The sequence below is a fragment of the Oncorhynchus keta genome, chromosome 33 (genome assembly GCF_023373465.1).
Source record: "Oncorhynchus keta strain PuntledgeMale-10-30-2019 chromosome 33, Oket_V2, whole genome shotgun sequence".
NCBI classification, from domain to species: domain Eukaryota; kingdom Metazoa; phylum Chordata; class Actinopteri; order Salmoniformes; family Salmonidae; genus Oncorhynchus; species Oncorhynchus keta.
The window spans coordinates 18,085,341-18,105,719 of NC_068453.1; the positions used below are offsets into that span (position 1 = coordinate 18,085,341).

Sequence of the window (20,379 nt, forward strand, 5' to 3'; positions counted from 1 at the left end):
AGGTGGCTGGAGTGGAGGAGGTTAAGAGGGATTTTCCTTTTTAAAGATTCAACAGTTATTTTCTGCTGTGTTCTTGGCCAGATATAAATGTTCTCTCTTCCTCCTCACCTTTTGTTCATTCCTCTTTCTTCACCTCATCCTCTCTCTCTCTCTCTCTCTCTCTCTCTCTCTCTCCATCCCCCTATACAGAGCTGGTGTTCGGGGAGATGAAAGGAATCAAAGCGCCTGTCAGCGAGACGACTAGTCTACAGGTGGAACAGTGAAAGACAAACCCCGCCTCCTTCTGCTCGGTCTGTCCCGTCAGCTGAGGAAGGACCGCCGTCTTGTCTCCGTCTGTCTGTCGGCCGGCGTTGGGGAGGCGGGAGGATCCGGGAGAAAGAGAGAAACAACGCTGTGTCCCCTAGAGGCATGACACCCCTCCCCTTGCTCACTGTGACTGGCTATTTGACTGCCTGTCTTGAGTTTTGTAAAAGGGGAGCAGGGAGAGGGGAGGTCTGGTTGAACTGAAAGTGATGAGAATACGCACATTACGATGATTACAGGGAGCAGCATGCTTTGATAGGTATATGTTTACAGTCTGTTGAAGAGAGGTAGGAGAGAGAGACAGACAGAGACAGAGAGAGAAAGTAGCACTAGGGTTTTCAAACCTACCTAAGGGTCCAACTGGTAAATCGTCATTGGCTATAGGTTACTGGAAATCTTTCGTCATGAAGACATTTTATAAGCAGTCATAACGGATGTCAGTTTAAGTCTGCTTATAACACCTGTTATGTCATGGTAATGACAGTTTTATGACATAGGGTTCTAGTGAATTGTTGTCAAGAATTTTCCACACATTTTATCATATTTCTATTTTAGTTGTAGCAAATATCTGTTATTTCACAGAAACGTACATAAGATGGTTCCTCCCTCGATATAGACCAATGAATGCTCTTTGTGCTGTTACTGCACAAAATCCCCCAACACTCACCAATATGCCACTGAATGACCAATGACAAAGATATACTGTACATGGACAGGATTAGTGTCTGTAGGGTTTAAGACTTTGCATTATGTACAACTATTGGCCAGATTCCCTAAGCATTTACAACTGTTTTTACAGAACAACACCGGTGGTAGTGTTTTGTTTATGGAGACATAACTGCATTGCTGCAAATGCTATGTAGATATGTCCCAATGTACAGGTAACTGCCAACATAAAGAATCCATCAACATAAAGGGTTTTAATAGGGCCTTGGGCCAACACAAGCCAGAGCAGATTCAGTGCACCTTGGCAAAGTGTCTGGAACTCTATTGGTGGGATGCGACACCGTTCTTCCATGGGAAATTCCATCGTTTGGTGTTTTGTTGGGGGTGGTGGAAAACGCTGTCTCAGGCGCTGCTCCAGAATCTCCCATAAGTGTTCAATTGGGTTGAGATCTGGTGACTGAGACGGCCATGGTATATGGTTTACATCGTTTTCATGCTCATCAAACCATTCAGTGACCATTCGTGCCCTGTCGATGGGGGCATTGTCATCCTGTGGGGGCATAGTCATGGTGGCCAAAATAATGGCCTGCCCAGAATTTTTATACATGACCCTAAACATGATGGGATGTTACTTGATTAATTAACTCAGAAACCATACCTATGTGGAAGCACCTGTTTTCAATATGATTTGTATCTCTTATTAACTCAAGTGTCTCCATTATTTTTGCAGTGACCTGTATGTAAGCATGTATGCATTTGTTGCTGGTATCACCCATTTCAAATTCCACTTGGCTCCAGTCCAACAGGTTTTACTAGTCCCTGGCTCTGTTGAGAAACCCAAACCTATAGCTGAAGTTTATCTGAACATTCAACAGATACTATTACCCACAGTGACTCCCACAGATACCATTACCCACAGTGACTCCCACAGATACCATTACCCACAGTGACTCCCAGATGCATTATGCAGATTAAATTGGATTTACAATAGGTCTGAATGTTGTCATTTCAGAGGTCTAATATTCAGCATGTTATAAAGGGGCGTACTGAGGTGAACGATTTACAGGGGAGTAAAATAATTCAATTTTCAGTAAAAAACATGTTCTGGAACTGCAACATCAATCATATACACAATGCCTCAATTACAGTAGAGCTCATCCAAAATACTCTTTCTCGATTGATGTTTGACTATTTACGGTCCTGTATGTGTCATGTACAAATGTTGATTTTGGAAACTTGGTGGATTTAAAAAGAACTGCAAAAAAGATGAATGTATACAAAACTGTATGTTTAAAAAACAAGTGTCTTTTCATTCTATGGTGGCATGAATTTGAACTGTACAATTTCTGCCGTATGCATTTCCAATCAATAACCGAATGTCAACTCTGTGTCATAATGCAATGACAACTCATGACAGTTGATGTCAACCAACTCAACTCTATTACAACAGTTATAACACCATTATGCAGCATGAACAAGTAAACATTTGGTTACACATATTCAGAATAAATCAAATCGATCTATTTCCTGTCTTGGTAACGTTATGAATGCGTGCATCAATCCAGTCTTGTTTTCCCCAAAAAATGATTAAGTCTGTTGTTGTATGGACAAACTCCTTTATATTTCCAAGTATCACGCAGCAGCCTATCAGCCGGTATGCAGCACTATGTCAGTGGTGAGAATCTGTCATGGGCATAGCATGTTGTGGCATTATGAAAGACCACTTTACTCCAGAGTTATGGCCTACTCATTCCTCCTCCACATGGCCAAAGTTCCATCAATACTCCCAGCCCACACAAACAGTAGCTTTCCAGTGCTTTATGGGTTCCAAGTCTGAGTATACATGGCCTTTTCTGTGTGTGTGTGTGTGTGTGTGTGTGTGTGTGTGTGTGTGTGTGACGGAGAGGTCTGGCTTGTGTCATGGAAAGATGATGGTATTCCAACAAACATGCCTGCAGGCATCAAACTATGTCATAATCTCTCAGCCACAGAACAGAGACAGTATTATGAGAGACCATCATGACGACGCATGTATCCTCTTCTTCCTCGTCCTCAATAAAAGCTAAATTCATCACCAGTTACCTTACTGTGTGTGTGTGTGTGTGGGGGGGTACATTTTTACTTCTGAGCCTGCATATAAACGGCAACAACACTATCAGCAAAGCAGAAAGGAAGGGAGGTCAGGGAAATACTAGAATAACTTTCATCCCTATCTTCAGGCGCTAGGCTAGCTCTCTTCGCTATCTCATGGCAACAGACAGCATTTTGGCAACATTCCTTATAACTTGTAAGACGATAAGGAGCCAGGGCGACAGGTAGCCTAGCTGTTAAGTGTTGCTGGTTCGAGTCGACTAGGTGAAAAATATGCCCATGTGCCCTTGAGCAAGGCTCGTGACCTTAATCTGGATAAAGAGCATCTGATAAATTACTAAAATGTAAAAATGAGCCTGGACACAGACACACCCATCAATAGCACAGGGCGACTAGTGTTTACCTTTTTTTGACAAAATCCAGAGGTCCTGCCACCAGGCGATGGTGTGTTCACCAGTGATACCATTGAGGTTGAAAAACGAGTGAGACCAGTCACTGGTTACGGTTCTTTATTCGTGTCACTGGAGACCACTGTCGGGCAACGGAATGCATTGCGCATTTCCCGAGTGCTAGAGTGTGTAGGTAGGTGGTGGTGGCTGCATGAGAGCAAGTGAACGAAGTGTCTCATGCACAACAACGCCTCAGTATCCCCGAAATTAAGACTTAGCTGGAGAAACATTGACCCCCAAATCGATTTGGATATGTCGGTCCGCACGCGGACAGGATTTTACCGTCAGGAGGTAAACAAAACGGCATGGGAGGTTCCAGAGCGATACCGTGAGCTAAAGCAGGTGGGGACTGGCGCGTATGGGACAGTATGGTGAGTTTTATACGAGTTTAATCATCAAACATGGGTAGGCTACTCTTCGTAAATGTCGAATTTAGAGTTAACAATAGCCTATGTTAAGGCAATACAAACCAAGCCACAACAAGACGTCGTGACTCGTTCCTAAAATAAGCATCGTGTTTTTTTTTACTGTTCATCTCATGCATTCTTCATGTGGTTACTTCAAAAGGAAGTTTTTGTTCAGTGGAGCGCTGGATGGTGTCCGAATTAAGTCATCAACAAACATCGCTGCTATTTGATGAATTACATTATGCGGTTTCTGTTTCATTCCTAAGCATAGTTTACACGGCAGGGACTTTTTTGGCTTTGTGAAGTCGGGAAAAGCATAACAAAGAACCCCCATTGGCCTCACTGTTTGTTGGGTTTTATTGAGCAGAAGATTTAGATTTAAGTGCATCGGCATACATCTGTTCTGGGTCTTTGCGCAATGTTTCTTGGGATATAGGCCGACCAAATGTTTCTACTTGAATTCCAGAAATACCCAAGGATGTCTTTGAAGTAGGCCTAACCACTTGATTATAAAACATGATATTTGGATGTATATTATTTTAAAGAAATAATTAATCAAGCATTCAATAAAAAATACAATAAGTGAGTTGGGTCCTTCTTCAGTAGGCTACCACCAATGGCCTACATTGCTAAAATGTTTTCTTCCCTTTACCTACATGTCTTGCTGCAGTTCCGCCCAGGACCACAGGACTGGGGTGAGGGTGGCCATCAAGAAGCTCCACAGACCCTTCCAGTCAAAGCTCTTCGCCAAGAGGGCCTACAGAGAGCTCCGGCTCCTCAAGCACATGAAGCACGAAAATGTGAGGGCCTTTCCTGAAATACGCACCTCATGATTCATTCTCATAAATAGAAAAGGTGTCTGTTTCACACCACTAATTATGCTGTGTCTAAAAAGGAAATGGCCCAACTCTACAGTACTGCATTTAAAACTCACTTTTATCCATAGCAAACTGTTCAAATCCGTATGGCCTAGGCTGCGTGCAGACAGCAGTGACAGTTTCTTTTTTGCACACAGTGAGACAAACACAGCTGTTCCTTATGAATGGCAATTAGTCAGTAGCAGAGTAGTCAGAAAGATCACATTGGTAATATTCACATCACAACCCATAATACTAAACAGAAAAACATCATATCAAAATTATAGAGATATTAATTTGAGGCAGGCACAGGTTTTGAGTCTTGATTGGAAAAGTTGAATCAGGCATTCAACTTGGGGTGGCAGGTAGCCTCGTGGTTAGAGCGTTGGGCCAATAACCGAAAGGTTGGTGGATTGAATCCCTGAGCTGATAAGGTAAAAATCAGTCATTCTGCCTTTGAACAAGGCAGTTAACCCACTGTTCCCCGGTAGGCTGTCATTGTAAATAATCATTTGTTCTTAACTGACTTGCCTATTTAAATAAAAGTTTCAATACATGTTGTAGCTCTTCTGGACCAGGGTTGGACTTGGTGACCACTGATTTCAGAGGTCTACTGGGTATACAGGGAGTAGGTAGAGTTTAATAATGGTACACAAGGAAAGGCTGAGAAGGAAGCCAATCCATGTTGCGGAATAAATGCCTCATAGCAACATCTACTTTAGTCAGGGGCTCACTCTAGAACGACAGAGACACACCCCGTATCACAATTTGTGTGTGTGTGTGTGTGTGTGTGTGTGTGTGTGTGTGTGTGTGTGTGTGTGTGTGTGTGTGTGTGTGTGTGTGTGTGTGTGTGTGTGTGTGTGTGTGTGTGTGTGTGTGTGTGTGTGTAACTTCAAGTGGGAATCATTTCCTGATGCTGTAATTGAGATACATGATGCACAAAAACAATTCTCCAGTTAATCTATAATTGAGCTATTCTATTTATTTTCTGTTATTCTTTGATTGGCTTGGATTAGGTGATTGGACTGCTGGATGTGTTCACTTCTGAGATCTCATTGGACAGGTTTCATGACTTGTAAGTACCTATTTGTCCAATACCCTTCCTGTTCATATATTGAATGTTTTTATTCACAATAAAGTATATATTTTTTCCTTTTCCCCTGTCATTCTCAGTTACCTGGTAATGCCATTCATGGGTACTGATCTGGGGAAACTGATGAAGATGGAGAGATTGTCACAGGAGAGGGTGCAATTCCTTGTCTATCAAATGCTGAAAGGACTCAAGGTTAGAGTTGCATACATGCACTCAAAAGAACAATATATATATACAATTCTAAGCAGTTTAAAAGATATACCTACAAATGCTCATTTTATCCCCAACATTCAAATATGATACAACATAAAGGCAGTTTATACAGAAGGTTTAAATGTTTTCCAGAATATACTTGAATACCACCTTCCTTTTCTAATTTTAAGACTTTCTCTTTTCCTGGTCTTTTGTGTCTCCCCACAGTATATCCACTCTGCAGGGATCATCCACAGGGTGCGTAAACTCTGACCTTTCAACTATGTGCATTGGTGTTGGGGCCCTTGCTCTTTTTCACGCCCACTGCTATTCATGCCGTTTTCCATATCAGAAGCTCTTTGTGTGTGTGCTTGCGTGTATTTGCGTCAATCTGGCAGCATGATAATGTAATTTTTCTAAATACCAACAGGATCTCAAACCTGGAAATTTATCTGTCAACGAAGACTGTGAGCTGAAGGTACTACATATACGTATTGCTACCAGACCTGTGATAGGCACTGTGCTCTCCCTGTTCAGTCTCGCTCTCTTTCGATTTAAATGAAATCCACTTTATTGAAGTGGAGGCTGCTGAGAGGAGGAGAGATCATACTAATGGCTGAAATGGAGCAAATGGAATGGCATGGCATTAAACACCTGGAAACCATGGATTTGATACCATTGTACTATTCCACTCATGCCATTACCACAAGCTCATCCTCCCCAATTAAGGTGCCATCAACCTCCTGTGCTTTATTGTCATAAAAGGGACAATCCAATGTAGCCAAAGCAATTCTCTCTCTGTCTGTCTCAGATCCTTGACTTCGGGCTGGCTCGGCAGACAGACACAGAGATGACGGGGTACGTCGTCACTCGCTGGTACAGAGCCCCAGAAGTAATCCTCAATTGGATGCACTATACCCAGACTGGTGAGTCTCTCTCAATCACTCATTCATGGCTGCCTTCTTTGTCCACAAGATGGCAGTACTTTCTAATGTCAACATCTGTGTTATCACCATTTTTTTATTTTATTTTTATTTCACCTTTATTTAACCAGGTAGGCTAGTTGAGAACAAGTTCTCATTTGCAACTGCGACCTGGCCAAGATAAAGCATAGCAGTGTGAACAGACAACACAGAGTTACACATGGAGTAAACAATTAGCAAGTCAATAACACAGTAGAAAAAAATGGGCAGTCTATATACAATGTGTGCAAAAGGCATGAGGAGGTAGGCGAATAATACAATTTTGCAGATTAACACTGGAGTGATAAATGATCAGATGGTCATGTACAGGTAGAGATATTGGTGTGAAAAGAGCAGAAAAGTAAATAAATAAAAACAGTATAAAAACAGTATGGGAATGAGGTAGGTGAAAATGGGTGAGCTATTTACCTATAGACTATGTACAGCTGCAGCGATCGGTTAGCTGCTCGGATAGCTGATGTTTGAAGTTGGTGAGGGAGATAAAAGTCTCCAACTTCAGCGATTTTTGCAATTCGTTCCAGTCACAGGCAGCAGAGTACTGGAACGAAAGGCGGCCAAATGAGGTGTTGGCTTTAGGGATGATCAGTGAGATACACCTGCTGGAGCGCGTGCTATGGATGGGTGTTGCCATCGTGACCAGTGAACTGAGATAAGGCGGAGCTTTACCTAGCCTAGCTTTACCTGGACTTGTAGATGACCTGGAGCCAGTGGGTCTGGCGACGAATATGTAGTGAGGGCCAGCCGACTAGAGCATACAAGTCGCAGTGGTGGGTGGTATAAGGTGCTTTAGTGACAAAACGGATGGCACTGTGATAGACTGCATCCAGTTTGCTGAGTAGAGTGTTGGAAGCCATTTTGTAGATGACATCGCCGAAGTCGAGGATCGGTAGGATAGTCAGTTTTACTAGGGTAAGCTTGGCAGCGTGAGTGAAGGAGGCTTTGTTGCGGAATAGAAAGCCAACTCTTGATTTGATTTTTGATTGGAGATGTTTGATGTGAGTCTGGAAGGAGAGTTTGCAGTCTAGCCAGACACCTAGGTACTTATAGATGTCCACATATTCAAGGTCGGAACCATCCAGGGTGGTGATGCTAGTCGGGCATGCGGGTGCAGGCAGCGATCGGTTGAAAAGCATGCATTTGGTTTTACTCGCGTTTAAGAGCAGTTGGAGGCCACGGAAGGAGTGCTGTATGGCATTGAAGCTCGTTTGGAGGTTTGATAGCACAGTGTCCAATGACGGGCCGAAAGTATATAGAATGGTGTCGTCTGCGTAGAGGTGGATCAGGGAATCGCCCGCAGCAAGAGCAACGTCATTGATATATACAGAGAAAAGAGTCGGCCCGAGAATTGAACCCTGTGGCACCCCTATAGAGACTGCCAGAGGACCGGACAGCATGCCCTCCGATTTGACACACTGAACTCTGTCTGCAAAGTAATTGGTGAACCAGGCAAGGCAGTCATCCGAAAAACCGAGGCTGTTGAGTCTGCCGATAAGAATATGGTGATTGACAGAGTCGAAAGCCTTGGCGAGGTCGATGAAGACGGCTGCACAGTACTGTCTTTTATCGATGGCGGTTATGATATCATTTAGTACCTTGAGTGTGGCTGAGGTGCACCCGTGACCGGCTCGGAAACCAGATTGCACAGCGGAGAAGGTACGGTGGGATTCGAGATGGTCAGTGACCTGTTTGTTGACTTGGCTTTCGAAGACCTTAGATAGGCAGGGCAGGATGGATATAGGTCTATAGCAGTTTGATATATAGCAGCATGATTAATCATGCTATTGTAACCAGGAAAATATCCTACAGTATGAGGTCCTATGGAGATCTATCTCTTTGTACAATTTGTGTACAATATCGCTGTAATTGAACCCACTGGTATGGTAGCAGTTTGGTAGCAATGTGGTACTGAAAGACCATTCAGTCCTATGTATGTCTTTGTCCTCCTCTATCGTCAGTGGATATCTGGTCGGTGGGCTGCATCATGGCGGAGATGTTGCTGGGGAAGCCGCTGTTCAAAGGAAATGACCGTATCCTTTTTCAGTGTTTACTACTCTCTGTCTTCACCCCACACAACTATTGCAGAATAATGATCCTGCCAGGCAAATTGGCATAATTATATGTTATCAACCTGTCAAAGACTAGTTCTGTAAGCTTATTATGGCTAAGCATATATAGTATGAGCAGCATGTGAATGTGACTTCCTGTACCACATGAGCTATGACCCTTGACCTCTGGGTGAGCACAGACCTGGACCAACTGAAAGAGATCATGAAGATTACTGGTACACCCACTGCAGACTTTGTTACGAAGCTACAAAGCCAAGATGTAAGTCATGTGGGCACTCAAAATACATTCAAATAGTACACATTCAAAGCAAACACAGCCTACTAGAGTACATAGGAATAGAATACACATACACTCCCAGGTAAATCTGCTCCTCTTCCAACAGGCCAAAAACTACATACGGAGCCTTCCCAAAGTACTAAAGAAAGATTTGCACTTTCTTTTCTCCAAAGCTAGCTCAGAAGGTGAGCAGACGTTCAATACAATGATGTGAACACGCAGTTAGTTGAATTTGACAGTCTATTATTAAAGGATCAAAAACGGTGGTTTACAAAACAACAACTGTTTCTAACTATTGTCAGGAGTGTCCTTCTGACCATAACACCGCTAGAGACACTGTATACCTCTCTGTGTGGCAGCGGTGTGTGTGCTGGAGCGCATGCTGTTGCTGGACCCTGAGAGGCGGGTGAGTGCGTCGGAGGCGCTGGCCATGCCCTTTTTCAGCGAGTTCAGAGAACCAGAGGAGGAGACTGAGGCCCAGCCCTACGATCACTCCATGGACAACACAGACCTGCTCCTGGAGCAGTGGAAACGTGAGAGATGGTTGGAGGGAAGCTGAAGAAAGAGATGGAGAGCGGGGGGAGGGAGGAGGAAGATATGGGAGAGAGAGAGAGATATGCTGGGGAGGATGGATGGAGGGAGGGAGAGAGAAGAAGGAGATACAGGCAGAGTAAAAAAGGGGGAGAGATGGAGAATGAGGTGGCTGGTAGCCTAGAGGTAAAGACCGTTGGGCAGGTAACTGAAAGGTCGTTGGTTCAAATCCCCAAGCTGGCAAGGTTGAAAATTATGCAATTCTGCCCATGTGCAAGGCAACAACTACTCCCTGGGTGCTGATGATGTGGATGTTAAATAAGGCAGCCCCCTGCACTGCTCTGATTAAGAGGGGTTGGGTTAAATACAGAAGATGCTATTCGGTTGAACGCATTCAGCAACTGAAAGAGAGCAATCTCTTTCCCTAGGAAGAGAGCTTAAGGAAAAACATTCCTTTGGTCATTCCACATGATAGAAGGAGAGCGATGATGAGGGAGATGGATGTGTGATAACATGTTCAGCTTGGGAGAAAGAAAGAGGAAGAAAAATCTATAGAGTCTACAGAGTAACTAATTAGTCATTTCCTGTGATATCTCCTACAGGTCACACATTCACAGAGATTCTGTCCTTCAGGCCTGCAGCAACAGAGACCAAGGACCCCAAAGAGACATCACTCTGAGAGTACACACATACCTCTCAATACCTGTCAATGATGATTATAAGGCATTGTTGTATTGTTGTACAGATGTAATGCGAATCCAATGTACAGAATGTAGTTTATTGATTGTAAATGGATTTTTTGACAAACATTTTTGAAGATATTGTCAGTCTTGTGTAATTGTGGATCTGCTGTAACAGCCAACCAATGAGCCCCTGGGAAAGAAATTATTACTTGCTTCCCCGTAAACCATGAGAATGACTGTAAGCTAAGACATCAAATGTTCATCAATAAAAGGCAACTCTAAAATGATCAGTTTTGTCACATAACAATGCCACAGATGTCTCAAGTTTTGAGGGAGTGTGCAATTGGCATGCTGACTGCAGGAATGTCCACCAGAGCTGTTGCTAGAGATTTTAATGTTAATTTCTCTACCATAAGCTGCCTCCAACGTCGTTTTAGAGAATTTAGCAGTATGTCCAACCGGCCTCACAATCGCAGACCACATGTAAGCACGCCAGTCCAGGACCTCCACATCCGGATCCTTCACCTGCCAGATAGTCTGACACCAGTCACCTGGACAGCTGATGAAACTGAGTATTTCTGTCTGTAATAAAGCTCTTTTGTGGTGAAAAACCCATTCTGATTGGCTTGGCCTGGCTCCCAGGTGGATGGGCCTACACTCTCCCAAGCCCACCCATGGCTGAGCTCCCTGCCCAATCATGTGAAATCCATAGATTAGGGCCTAATGGATTTCAATTGACTGATTTCCTTAACTGTAACTCAGTTGTTGAAATTGTTGCATGTTGCATGTTTGTTCAGTATAATGTGAATTGACTGAAATATTTTTTAGACTGCAATACACCTGCTCAAACACTGGAATTACCCACGTACGTAGGCTAAGGTCCAGCAAGGACAAAGATCACCTCTGTCTATAAATGGAGCATCAACCTTGCTGATTTTAGTTTGGGCCCCTCAAAAGCCATGAAGAGAGCCAACGTCTTTATTCTGCTTCTTGCTGGTGTGTTGGTCAACGGAAAAGGTATGCTTTATGTTACATGTGAGTTTGTGGAGTAAAGCCTGAGCATATGTGTAGCAGAGTAACTCAAAATGTGGACTTAATATTTAAATCAAATAGCAATGTGTGTGGTCAGAAATCTTTTAAAAGAGGAGAGAGGTGCCGATTACTACGGTAATCAATTAAGTTTTTATTGTGCCCTTGTTTGTGTGTTGCAGACCTCCGCTGGCAGAACAGCTATGACCAGCCTTTGGATTTTAATTGCCCATCAGGACAATCCATCTCTCGCATAGTGAGGTGATTCCTTATGTTCCATACAACCAATCTTCTCCAAAACCTGAATTCTGCACTGACTCACAAGCACAGGTTTCCAAATCAGAGTGAGCATTTTGCTGCCCCTGTGCTGAGTTAACCCTAACCTTTCTCAAACCCTAGCAAGCTGTTGCATATCAACAGAGTTGCTGTTGATTCAGATTTGCAATTTTCCATTTTGAGAAATTAAAGAGTTTAAAATTAGAGTTTAACTCTGTATTTTGGATTTAGGTTATTGCAATTGCATTCCGGACAAAATATGTTGGGCAACAATAAAACCTACAACCTGCATAAATGTTTTTTTTTTTGTATAAATTCAACTATTAATTTGTGCATTGTAATGTATTTTTCCAATTTTAGTGAGCATAACAACAAACATGAAGACCGTATCTGGGAATTTGGGTGCAAAGCCACGTTTGACTCAGCAACTAACTGCTTCACATCTTCCTACGTAAATGACTTCGACAAACCTTTCAACTACCAATGCCCAAGCCACCAGGTCATCACAGGGATGAACAGCTATCATGACAACAAGCATGAGGACAGAAGGTGAGATGTAAATTAATCACTATTCACATGAAATAAATACAAATCTTCAAGAAATGACTTTGTCAAATCAAACAAAATAACTAGGGCTTTACAATGATGGTAAAATTTAGAGATATTTGGGGATTAAATGGTGTAAAATCCTAAAAGTGACACAGGGTTGACGGAGGTACTGTTTTTGTTGAACAACCCTACTATAATGTGAATTACAAGGTCAATACAAAACATATATCATAATTCAAACCTCATTTCCACCCTTATACAGATGGAAGTTCACCTGCTGTGGAGCCAGCAACTTCTGTACTGATTCCTGCCAGTGGACCAACTACGTAAACTGGTTTGATGAGGCCTTCACTTTTAATGTCCCACCAAATTCCTACCTCATTGCAGCTGAAAGCTACCATGACAACAAGCATGAGTGAGTATGATTATTCATTGGTACTGTATGCTAATGTATGCTAATGTAATGGATTCCAAGTATTTTCTCTCTCTCTCTGTGTGTGTGTGTATCTACGGTATCTGTGTGTCATATTCTTGCTGTTGGAATAAACAAGCTTCAGGAAAGGATGAATTGACTACAAAACTAACAGGAACAAAATGTCTGTTTGCCTTGTGTACTTTCAGAGATCGTCGCTGGCGATACCAATACTGTACCAGAAGGTCATGCTGAATCTATAACTGATTCTTCCTACAATCAGATTATTTTATCCATTGTTGTCTCTTGATAATCTTGAAAGAAATTAATGATTAAAGATACATGCATCAAATGATTGTGTTTCATTTCACTGCACTAATGTTTAAATGATTGATTATGCTTGGTTTCTGGTCAAGATATAAACTCTATACAGTACTATAATGGAGGGCAAATGGTTATCTCAGACAATAATTACTAAAACATTGGGTCACACTTTATTTGGATAATCCCCTAATAGATGATCTACAGCGGAACAAACCATCAACAGACTATCAACTGCAACTCTGTTGATATGCAACAGCTTGCTATGGTTACGTTTAGGGTTAGAGTTAGTCAAATCAAATCCAATTTTATTTGTCACATGCACTGAATACAACAGGTGTAGTAGACCTTACAGTGAAATGCTTAACCAACAATGCAGTTTAAGAAAATACACCAAAAGAAGTGTTGGGGTTAAAGGGAAAGTTCAGTATTTTACAACTTCATTTTAGATGGTTCCTGCCTCTGTAAGTAGTCTATGGATCAGGAGAAACTGTAATACATGGTTTGGTTTTTCTTCTAATAGCCACTACAAACTTCAGCTAACTTTAGCCTCTGCTGGTTTAAAATCAATGGGAGTGGTGTGGGCATGCAGTGACTGTTAAAAAAGCCATAGACAAATTAACTGAATTATTTGGTTTGACGTAACTTTAAATGATTAGGCTTCTTAAATTCTTAAACATCTTAACCATGGATTACAGTTTCTCCTGGCCCATAGACAACCTTCAAGGGGAGGATCCATCTAACAAGAAGGTGTAAAATACTAAACTTCTCCTTTAAGGCATTTACTGAGATACTGCTGTCGGGCTTCTACCCATTGAGAAAAGTGTATGCTGTTCTAGTCTGCCTAGTGGCCGTGTCCTCTCGAGTCTGCCTAACGGTCCTAAACTGACCTGATAACGTGATTTCCCCCCAGTTTGATTGGTAATCTAAAAATGTATATCTGGGCAGATGGGCTTAAATTGCTCTGAAACCTTTCAGGTTGTTAGGAAAACATCTAATTCTGTCATATTTGGACCGATCTTGTGGGACTGTGATGTACATAATGTAGTTTCTTGGTTTATTCATTATGAAGTTAACCTATTTAAACCTTTTCATTTTCAAAGATCTTCCCAATGGTGTCTGTTTCTTTTCAAACTAGCAGCCAAGTAACCCCTGACCCATTTACACTTGACCCATGGTTCTCACTGTAACACAGAGGTAAATAAAAAAAATAGTTTGGCCACATTTCTAGCATACAAAAACCATCCTGTTATGCAATTCTTGAGAGGTTATACTGTTATTTAGTGTATTTTTGTTAAACTTTTCCCTTTCAGCACACCTATTCAAACACTGAGATTACCCATGTACGTGGCTGAAAAACCCCCAAGGTCTTTAGCTCAGTGATCCGTTTCTCAGTTTCTATAAATATATATTTAGCCCTGCTTGTTGTGCTTTGGTCAGATCCCACACCTCTGGGAAGCTACAGCGCCTTCAGAAAATAATTCACTCCCCTTTACTTTTTCCAAAATGTGTTGTGTTTCAGCCTGAATTTAAAATGGATTAAATTGAGATTTGTGCCACGGGCCTGCACACAATTCTCCATAGTGTCAAACTGGAATTGTGTTTTTAGACATTTTTGCAAATTCATAAAAAATGAAAAGCTGAAATGTCCTGAGTCAATAAGTATTCAACCCCTTTGTTATGGCAAGCCTAAATAAGCTCAGGAGTAAAAATGTGCTGAACAAGTCACATAATAAATTGCATGGACTCACTATGTATGCAAAAATAGTGTTTAACATTGAATGACTTCCTCATCTCTGTACCCCACACATACAATTATCTGTAAGGTCCCTCAGTCGAACAGTGAATTTCAAACACAGATTCAACCACAAAGACCAGGGAGGGTTTCCAATGCCTCGCAAAGAAGGGCACCTATTGGTAGATAGGTAAAAAATATTTAAAGCAGACCTTGAATGTCCATTTGAGCAAGGTGAAGTTATTGATTACACTTTGGATGGTGTATCAATACACCCAGTCACTACAACACTTCCCACACTGCCCCTACTCGGATGGTATCGCGCCGTCCCAACCTTCGCTCTCTCTCTCCCGCTACTCTCTCCTCTTCCATCCTATCATCTCTTCCCTCTGCTCAAACCTTCTCCAACCTATCTCCTGATTCTGCCTCCTCAACCCTCCTCTCCCCCCTTTCTGCATCCTTTGACTCTCTATGTCCCCTATCCTCCAGGCCGGCTCGGTCCTCCCCTCCCGCTCCGTGGCTCGACGACTCATTGCGAGCTCACAGAACAGGGCTCCGGGCAGCCGAGCGGAAATGGAGGAAAACTCGCCTCCCTGCGGACCTGGCATCCTTTCACTCCCTCCTCTCTACATTTTCCTCCTCTGTCTCTGCTGCTAAAGCCACTTTCTACCACTCTAAATTCCAAGCATCTGCCTCTAACCCTAGGAAGCTCTTTGCCACCTTCTCCTCCCTCCTGAATCCTCCTCCCCCTTCCCCCCCTCCTCCCTCTCTGCAGATGACTTCGTCAACCATTTTGAAAAGAAGGTCGACGACATCCGATCTTCGTTTGCTAAGTCAAACGACACCGCTGGTTCTGCTCACACTGCCCTACCCTGTGCTCTGACCTCTTTCTCCCCTCTCTCTCCAGATGAAATCTCGCGTCTTGTGACGGCCGGCCGCCCAACAACCTGCCCGCTTGAACCTATCCCCTCCTCTCTTCTCCAGACCATTTCCGGAGACCTTCTCCCTTACCTCACCTCGCTCATCAACTCATCCCTGACCGCTGGCTACGTCCCTTCCGTCTTCAAGAGAGCGAGAGTTGCACCCCTTCTGAAAAAACCTACACTCGATCCCTCCGATGTCAACAACTACAGACCAGTATCCCTTCTTTCTTTTCTCTCCAAAACTCTTGAACGTGCCGTCCTTGGCCAGCTCTCCCGCTATCTCTCTCAGAATGACCTTCTTGATCCAAATCAGTCAGGTTTCAAGACTAGTCATTCAACTGAGACTGCTCTTCTCTGTATCATGGAGGCACTCCGCACTGCTAAAGCTAACTCTCTCTCCTCTGCTCTCATCCTTCTAGACCTATCGGCTGCCTTCGATACTGTGAACCATCAGATCCTCCTCTCCACCCTCTCCGAGTTGGGCATCTCCGGCGCGGCCCACGCTTGGATTGCGTCCTACCTGACAGGTCGCTCCTACCAGGTGGCGTGGCGAGAATCTGTCTCCTCTCCACGCACTCTCACCACTGGTGTCCCCCAGGGCTCTGTTCTAGGCCCTCTCCTATTCTCGCTATACACCAAGTCACTTGGCTCTGTCATAACCTCACATGGTGTCTCCTATCATTGCTATGCAGACGACACACAATTAATCTTCTCCTTTCCCCCTTCTGATGACCAGGTGGCGAATCGCATCTCTGCATGTCTGGCAGACATATCAGTGTGGATGACGGATCACCACCTCAAGCTGAACCTCGGCAAGACAGAACTGCTCTTCCTCCCGGGGAAGGACTGCCCGTTCCATGATCTCGCCATCACGGTTGACAACTCCATTGTGTCCTCCTCTCAGAGCGCTAAGAACCTTGGCGTGATCCTGGACAACACCCTGTCATTCTCAACTAACATCAAGGCGGTGGCCCGTTCCTGTAGGTTCATGCTCTACAACATCCGCAGAGTACGACCCTGCCTCACACAGGAAGCGGCGCAGGTCCTAATCCAGGCACTTTTCATCTCCCGTCTGGATTACTGCAACTCGCTGTTGGCTGGGCTCCCTGCCTGTGCCATTAAACCCCTACAACTCATCCAGAATGCCGCAGCCCGTCTGGTGTTCAACCTTCCCAAGTTCTCTCACGTCACCCCGCTCCTCCGCTCTCTCCACTGGCTTCCAGTTGAAGCTCGCATCCGCTACAAGACCATGGTGCTTGCCTACGGAGCTGTGAGGGGAACGGCACCTCAGTACCTCCAGGCTCTGATCAGGCCCTACACCCAAACAAGGGCACTGCGTTCATCCACCTCTGGCCTGCTCGCCTCCCTACCACTGAGGAAGTACAGTTCCCGCTCAGCCCAGTCAAAACTGTTCGCTGCTCTGGCCCCCAATGGTGGAACAAACTCCCTCACGACGCCAGGACAGCGGAGTCAATCACCACCTTCCGGAGACACCTGAAACCCCACCTCTTTAAGGAATACCTAGGATAGGATAAAGTAATCCTTCTCACCCCCCCCCTCTTAAAAGATTTAGATGCACTATTGTAAAGTGGCTGTTCCACTGGATGTCATAAGGTGAATGCACCAATTTGTAAGTCGCTCTGGATAAGAGCGTCTGCTAAATGACTTAAATGTAAATGTAAATGTAATGTAAATGTAAAGATACAGGCGTCTTTCCTAACTCAGTTGCCAGAGAGGAAGAAAACCACTCAGGGATTTCACCATGAGGCCAATAGTGACTTTAAACATTTAATGGCCGTGATAGGGGAAAACTGAGGATGGATCAACAACATTGTAGTTACTCCACAATACTAACCTAATTGAGTGAAAAGAAGGAAGCTTCCAAAAACATGCATCATGTTTGCAACAAAGCACTAAAGTATACAGTGTTATGTTTGGAGCAAATCCAATTCAACACATTACTGAGTACCACTCTCCATATTTTCAAGCATAGTGGTGGCTGCATCATGTTATGGGTACGCTTGTAATCGTTAAGGACTGGGGAATTTTTCAGGGTAAAAAATACATGTAATAGAGCTAAGCACAGACAAAACCTGGTTCAGTCTGCTTTCCAACAGACACTGGGAGTCAAATTTACCTTTCAGCAGGACAATAACCTAAAACACAAGGCCAAATATACAAATATCTTGCTTACCAAGATGACATTAAATGTTCCTGCGTGGCCTAGTTACAGTTTTAACTTTTATCGGCTTGAAAATCTATGGCATGACTTGAAAATGGTTTGATGAATATTAAAAAGAATGATGTGCAAATATTGTACAATCCAGGTGTGCAAAGCTCCCAGAAAGGCTCACAGCTGTAATCTCTGCCAAAGGTGATTCTAACATGCATTGACTTAGGGAATTGAATACTTATGTAATCAAGATACATTAGTGTTTTATATTTCATTAATAATTCAAATGTTAGAAGAAAAAAAATAGCTTTGACAATACAGAGTATTTTGTGTAGTTCGTTGACAAAAAAATGACATTTAAATTCATTTGAATCCCAGACAACAAAATGTGGAAAAAGTCAAGGGGTGTGGATACTTTGTGAAGGCACTGTAGCTATTTGTCAGTCTTATGGCTTGGGGATAGAAGCTGTTCATGAGCCTCTTGGTGTCAGACTTGATGCACCAGTACCACTTGCTGTGCGGAAGCAGAGAGAACAGTCTATGGTTTGGGTGGCTAGAGTCTATAATGATTTTCAGGGCGTTCCTGATATAGAGGTCCTGGCTAGCAGGGAGCTCAGCCCCAGTGATGTATTGGGTCGTCCGCACCACACTCTGTAGCGCCATGCGATCGAGGACAGTGCTGTTGCCATACCAAGCAGCGATGCAGCCAGTCAGAATGCTCTCAATGGTGCAGCTGTAGAACTTTTGGGGGATTTTAGGGCCCATTCCAAACCTGTTCAACTACCTTAGGGGGAAGAGGTGCGGTCGCACCTTCTTCACGACTGTGCGCATGTGACTGGACCATTTTAAATCATTAGTGATTTGGACACCGAAGAACTTGAAGCTCTTGACCTGCTCCACTGTAGCCCTGTTAATGTGGATGTGGGCAAGCTCCCCCCACGTTTCCTGTAGTCCACGATCAGCTCCTTGGTCTTACTGACGTTGAGGGAGGGGTTATTGTCCCGGACCACACTGCCAGGTCTCTGACCTTCTTCCTGTAATTTGTCTCATTGTTGCCGGTGATCAGGCCTACCATTTACATTACATTTAAGTCATTTAGCAGACGCTCTTATCCAGAGCGACTTACAAATTGGTGCATTCACCTTATGACATCCAGTAGAATAGTCACTTTACAATAGTGTGTCGTCAGCAAGCTTAATGATGGTGTTGGAGTCGTACATGGCAACGCAGTCATGGGGTGAACAGGGAGCACAGGAGGGGACTAAGCAAAAAATGACTGTGAATATGCCTGCCAGCTGATCTGCTCATGTTCTGAGAACATACCCTGGAATATCGCTCAAGGCTAGCAGCTTCTCTTTGAGCGATTCTCCACACGATCCTAAAGCCAGCCGATCAATACACCGAACAGCTGTTGCATTTGAATCCGGACGGGAATGACTGGTTTGTTAATAAGACACAAACAATATAGCTTTGTGATATTTAACAAGTAATGTTTATCTCAAGGAATGTAATTCATTGACCACTAGATATATTATCTTACATTAAGTGCTATTTGTATATGCAGATCATATAGAATGCACCCTGAAATACTGTTCTATTTATTTTTGAGCTGACAGAAACATTCTATTTCCTAGTTCATATTTTCAATGGACAATCAAGCTACTGTATGCACTGGGAAGATTATTTTTTTCTCATTGTAAATTTAATGTTTATTACAGTCATGTAAACTGGCTTAAAATTCAGAAAGATCAACAACAAAAAAGTGTGTCGCTTTGTGTGGTAAATTACTGGCTTGATAAGATGGCTCATGCAATGTTTATTATGCAACAGATCCTACTTCACACTCTTCAAAATGTTGTCACAGGTATGTAGCTATGCCTTCTCGCCTTTTACCAGAGATATCTGATCTGTCAGATGATTGGGTAAGTAGATTTAATCACATGTGATTATTACCTAATGTACAGTACGGGTATAAAATAGCATCACTTGTCTAAGGAGACAACGTTTCCTGCAGAGAGCCAAACATAGAGAATCCCTTCATCAGGCTTCATCCTTATGACAGGTAAGAGCAGTCATCTCGATCCATTTACTGTGGTGTATGGATAACATTGCCAATGGTTACGTTCCAATGTCCATATTAGCAGACCACTTAGAATGAACTAAATTAATTTGGCATGCATTCTAAGTGGTATGATGGTGTGGATATTGGAACTCTGGTGCCAACAATTTGGTCTTGCAGGGTGGGATAATGACTTTGATGCACCGTTTATGTCCTTTCCAATCTATGTAGTTATTAAGGTAAAAGGGGTGACTGGTAGGAAATATTACTGTTTCATGTGTTATGGAAAACATATTATTTTGCC

General features: G+C 43.2%; 3 protein-coding genes across 4 annotated transcripts in view; all 3 read left to right on the plus strand.

The window, feature by feature from the left end:
• Positions 1-3,046, plus strand: part of LOC118365973 (mitogen-activated protein kinase 11-like) — a 29,398-nt gene extending 26,352 nt beyond the window's left edge. The window contains exon 12 of the mRNA XM_052492313.1: positions 190-3,046. Coding sequence (XP_052348273.1) covers positions 190-263 — 74 coding nt within the window. The 3' untranslated portion in view covers positions 264-3,046. The remainder of the gene's footprint in view (positions 1-189) is intronic.
• Positions 3,047-3,217: 171 nt separating this feature from the next.
• On the plus strand, positions 3,218-12,395 carry LOC118366309 (mitogen-activated protein kinase 12-like). Of its 2 annotated transcripts, XM_035748881.2 has the most exons (14): positions 3,240-3,880; positions 4,587-4,716; positions 5,790-5,848; positions 5,947-6,058; positions 6,287-6,316; positions 6,489-6,536; positions 6,870-6,984; positions 8,997-9,068; positions 9,287-9,366; positions 9,491-9,569; positions 9,744-9,917; positions 10,518-11,633; positions 11,810-11,888; positions 12,264-12,395. In XM_035748881.2, exons 1-12 carry the CDS (start codon positions 3,687-3,689, stop codon positions 10,592-10,594), a joined length of 1,170 nt encoding a protein of 389 aa, XP_035604774.1. In that variant the 5' UTR covers positions 3,240-3,686; the 3' UTR covers positions 10,595-11,633; positions 11,810-11,888; positions 12,264-12,395. The 2 variants fall into 2 exon arrangements, with proteins under 2 accessions (XP_035604775.1, XP_035604774.1); XM_035748882.2 differs by lacking the exon at positions 6,287-6,316 and having other exon boundaries at positions 3,218-3,880.
• LOC118366310 (hemagglutinin/amebocyte aggregation factor-like) lies at positions 11,558-12,871 on the plus strand. Its single transcript, XM_035748883.2, has 4 exons — positions 11,558-11,615; positions 11,810-11,888; positions 12,264-12,452; positions 12,715-12,871. Exons 1-4 carry the CDS (start codon positions 11,558-11,560, stop codon positions 12,869-12,871), a joined length of 483 nt encoding a protein of 160 aa, XP_035604776.2.
• The last annotated feature ends 7,508 nt before the right edge of the window (positions 12,872-20,379 follow it).

Coding starts and splice junctions, on each gene's coding strand:
- LOC118366310 (XM_035748883.2), top strand. CDS start 11,558: ATGAAGAGAGCCAACGTCTTTATTCTGCTTCTTGCTGGTGTGTTGGTC. Junction 11,616..11,809: donor TGTGTTGGTCAACGGAAAAG/GTATGCTTTATG, acceptor TGTGTGTTGCAG/ACCTCCGCTGGCAGAACAGC. Junction 12,453..12,714: donor AACAAGCATGAGGACAGAAG/GTGAGATGTAAA, acceptor ACCCTTATACAG/ATGGAAGTTCACCTGCTGTG.
- LOC118366309 (XM_035748881.2), top strand. CDS start 3,687: ATGCACAACAACGCCTCAGTATCCCCGAAATTAAGACTTAGCTGGAGA. Junction 6,317..6,488: donor CTGCAGGGATCATCCACAGG/GTGCGTAAACTC, acceptor AAATACCAACAG/GATCTCAAACCTGGAAATTT. Junction 6,985..8,996: donor GATGCACTATACCCAGACTG/GTGAGTCTCTCT, acceptor CTCTATCGTCAG/TGGATATCTGGTCGGTGGGC.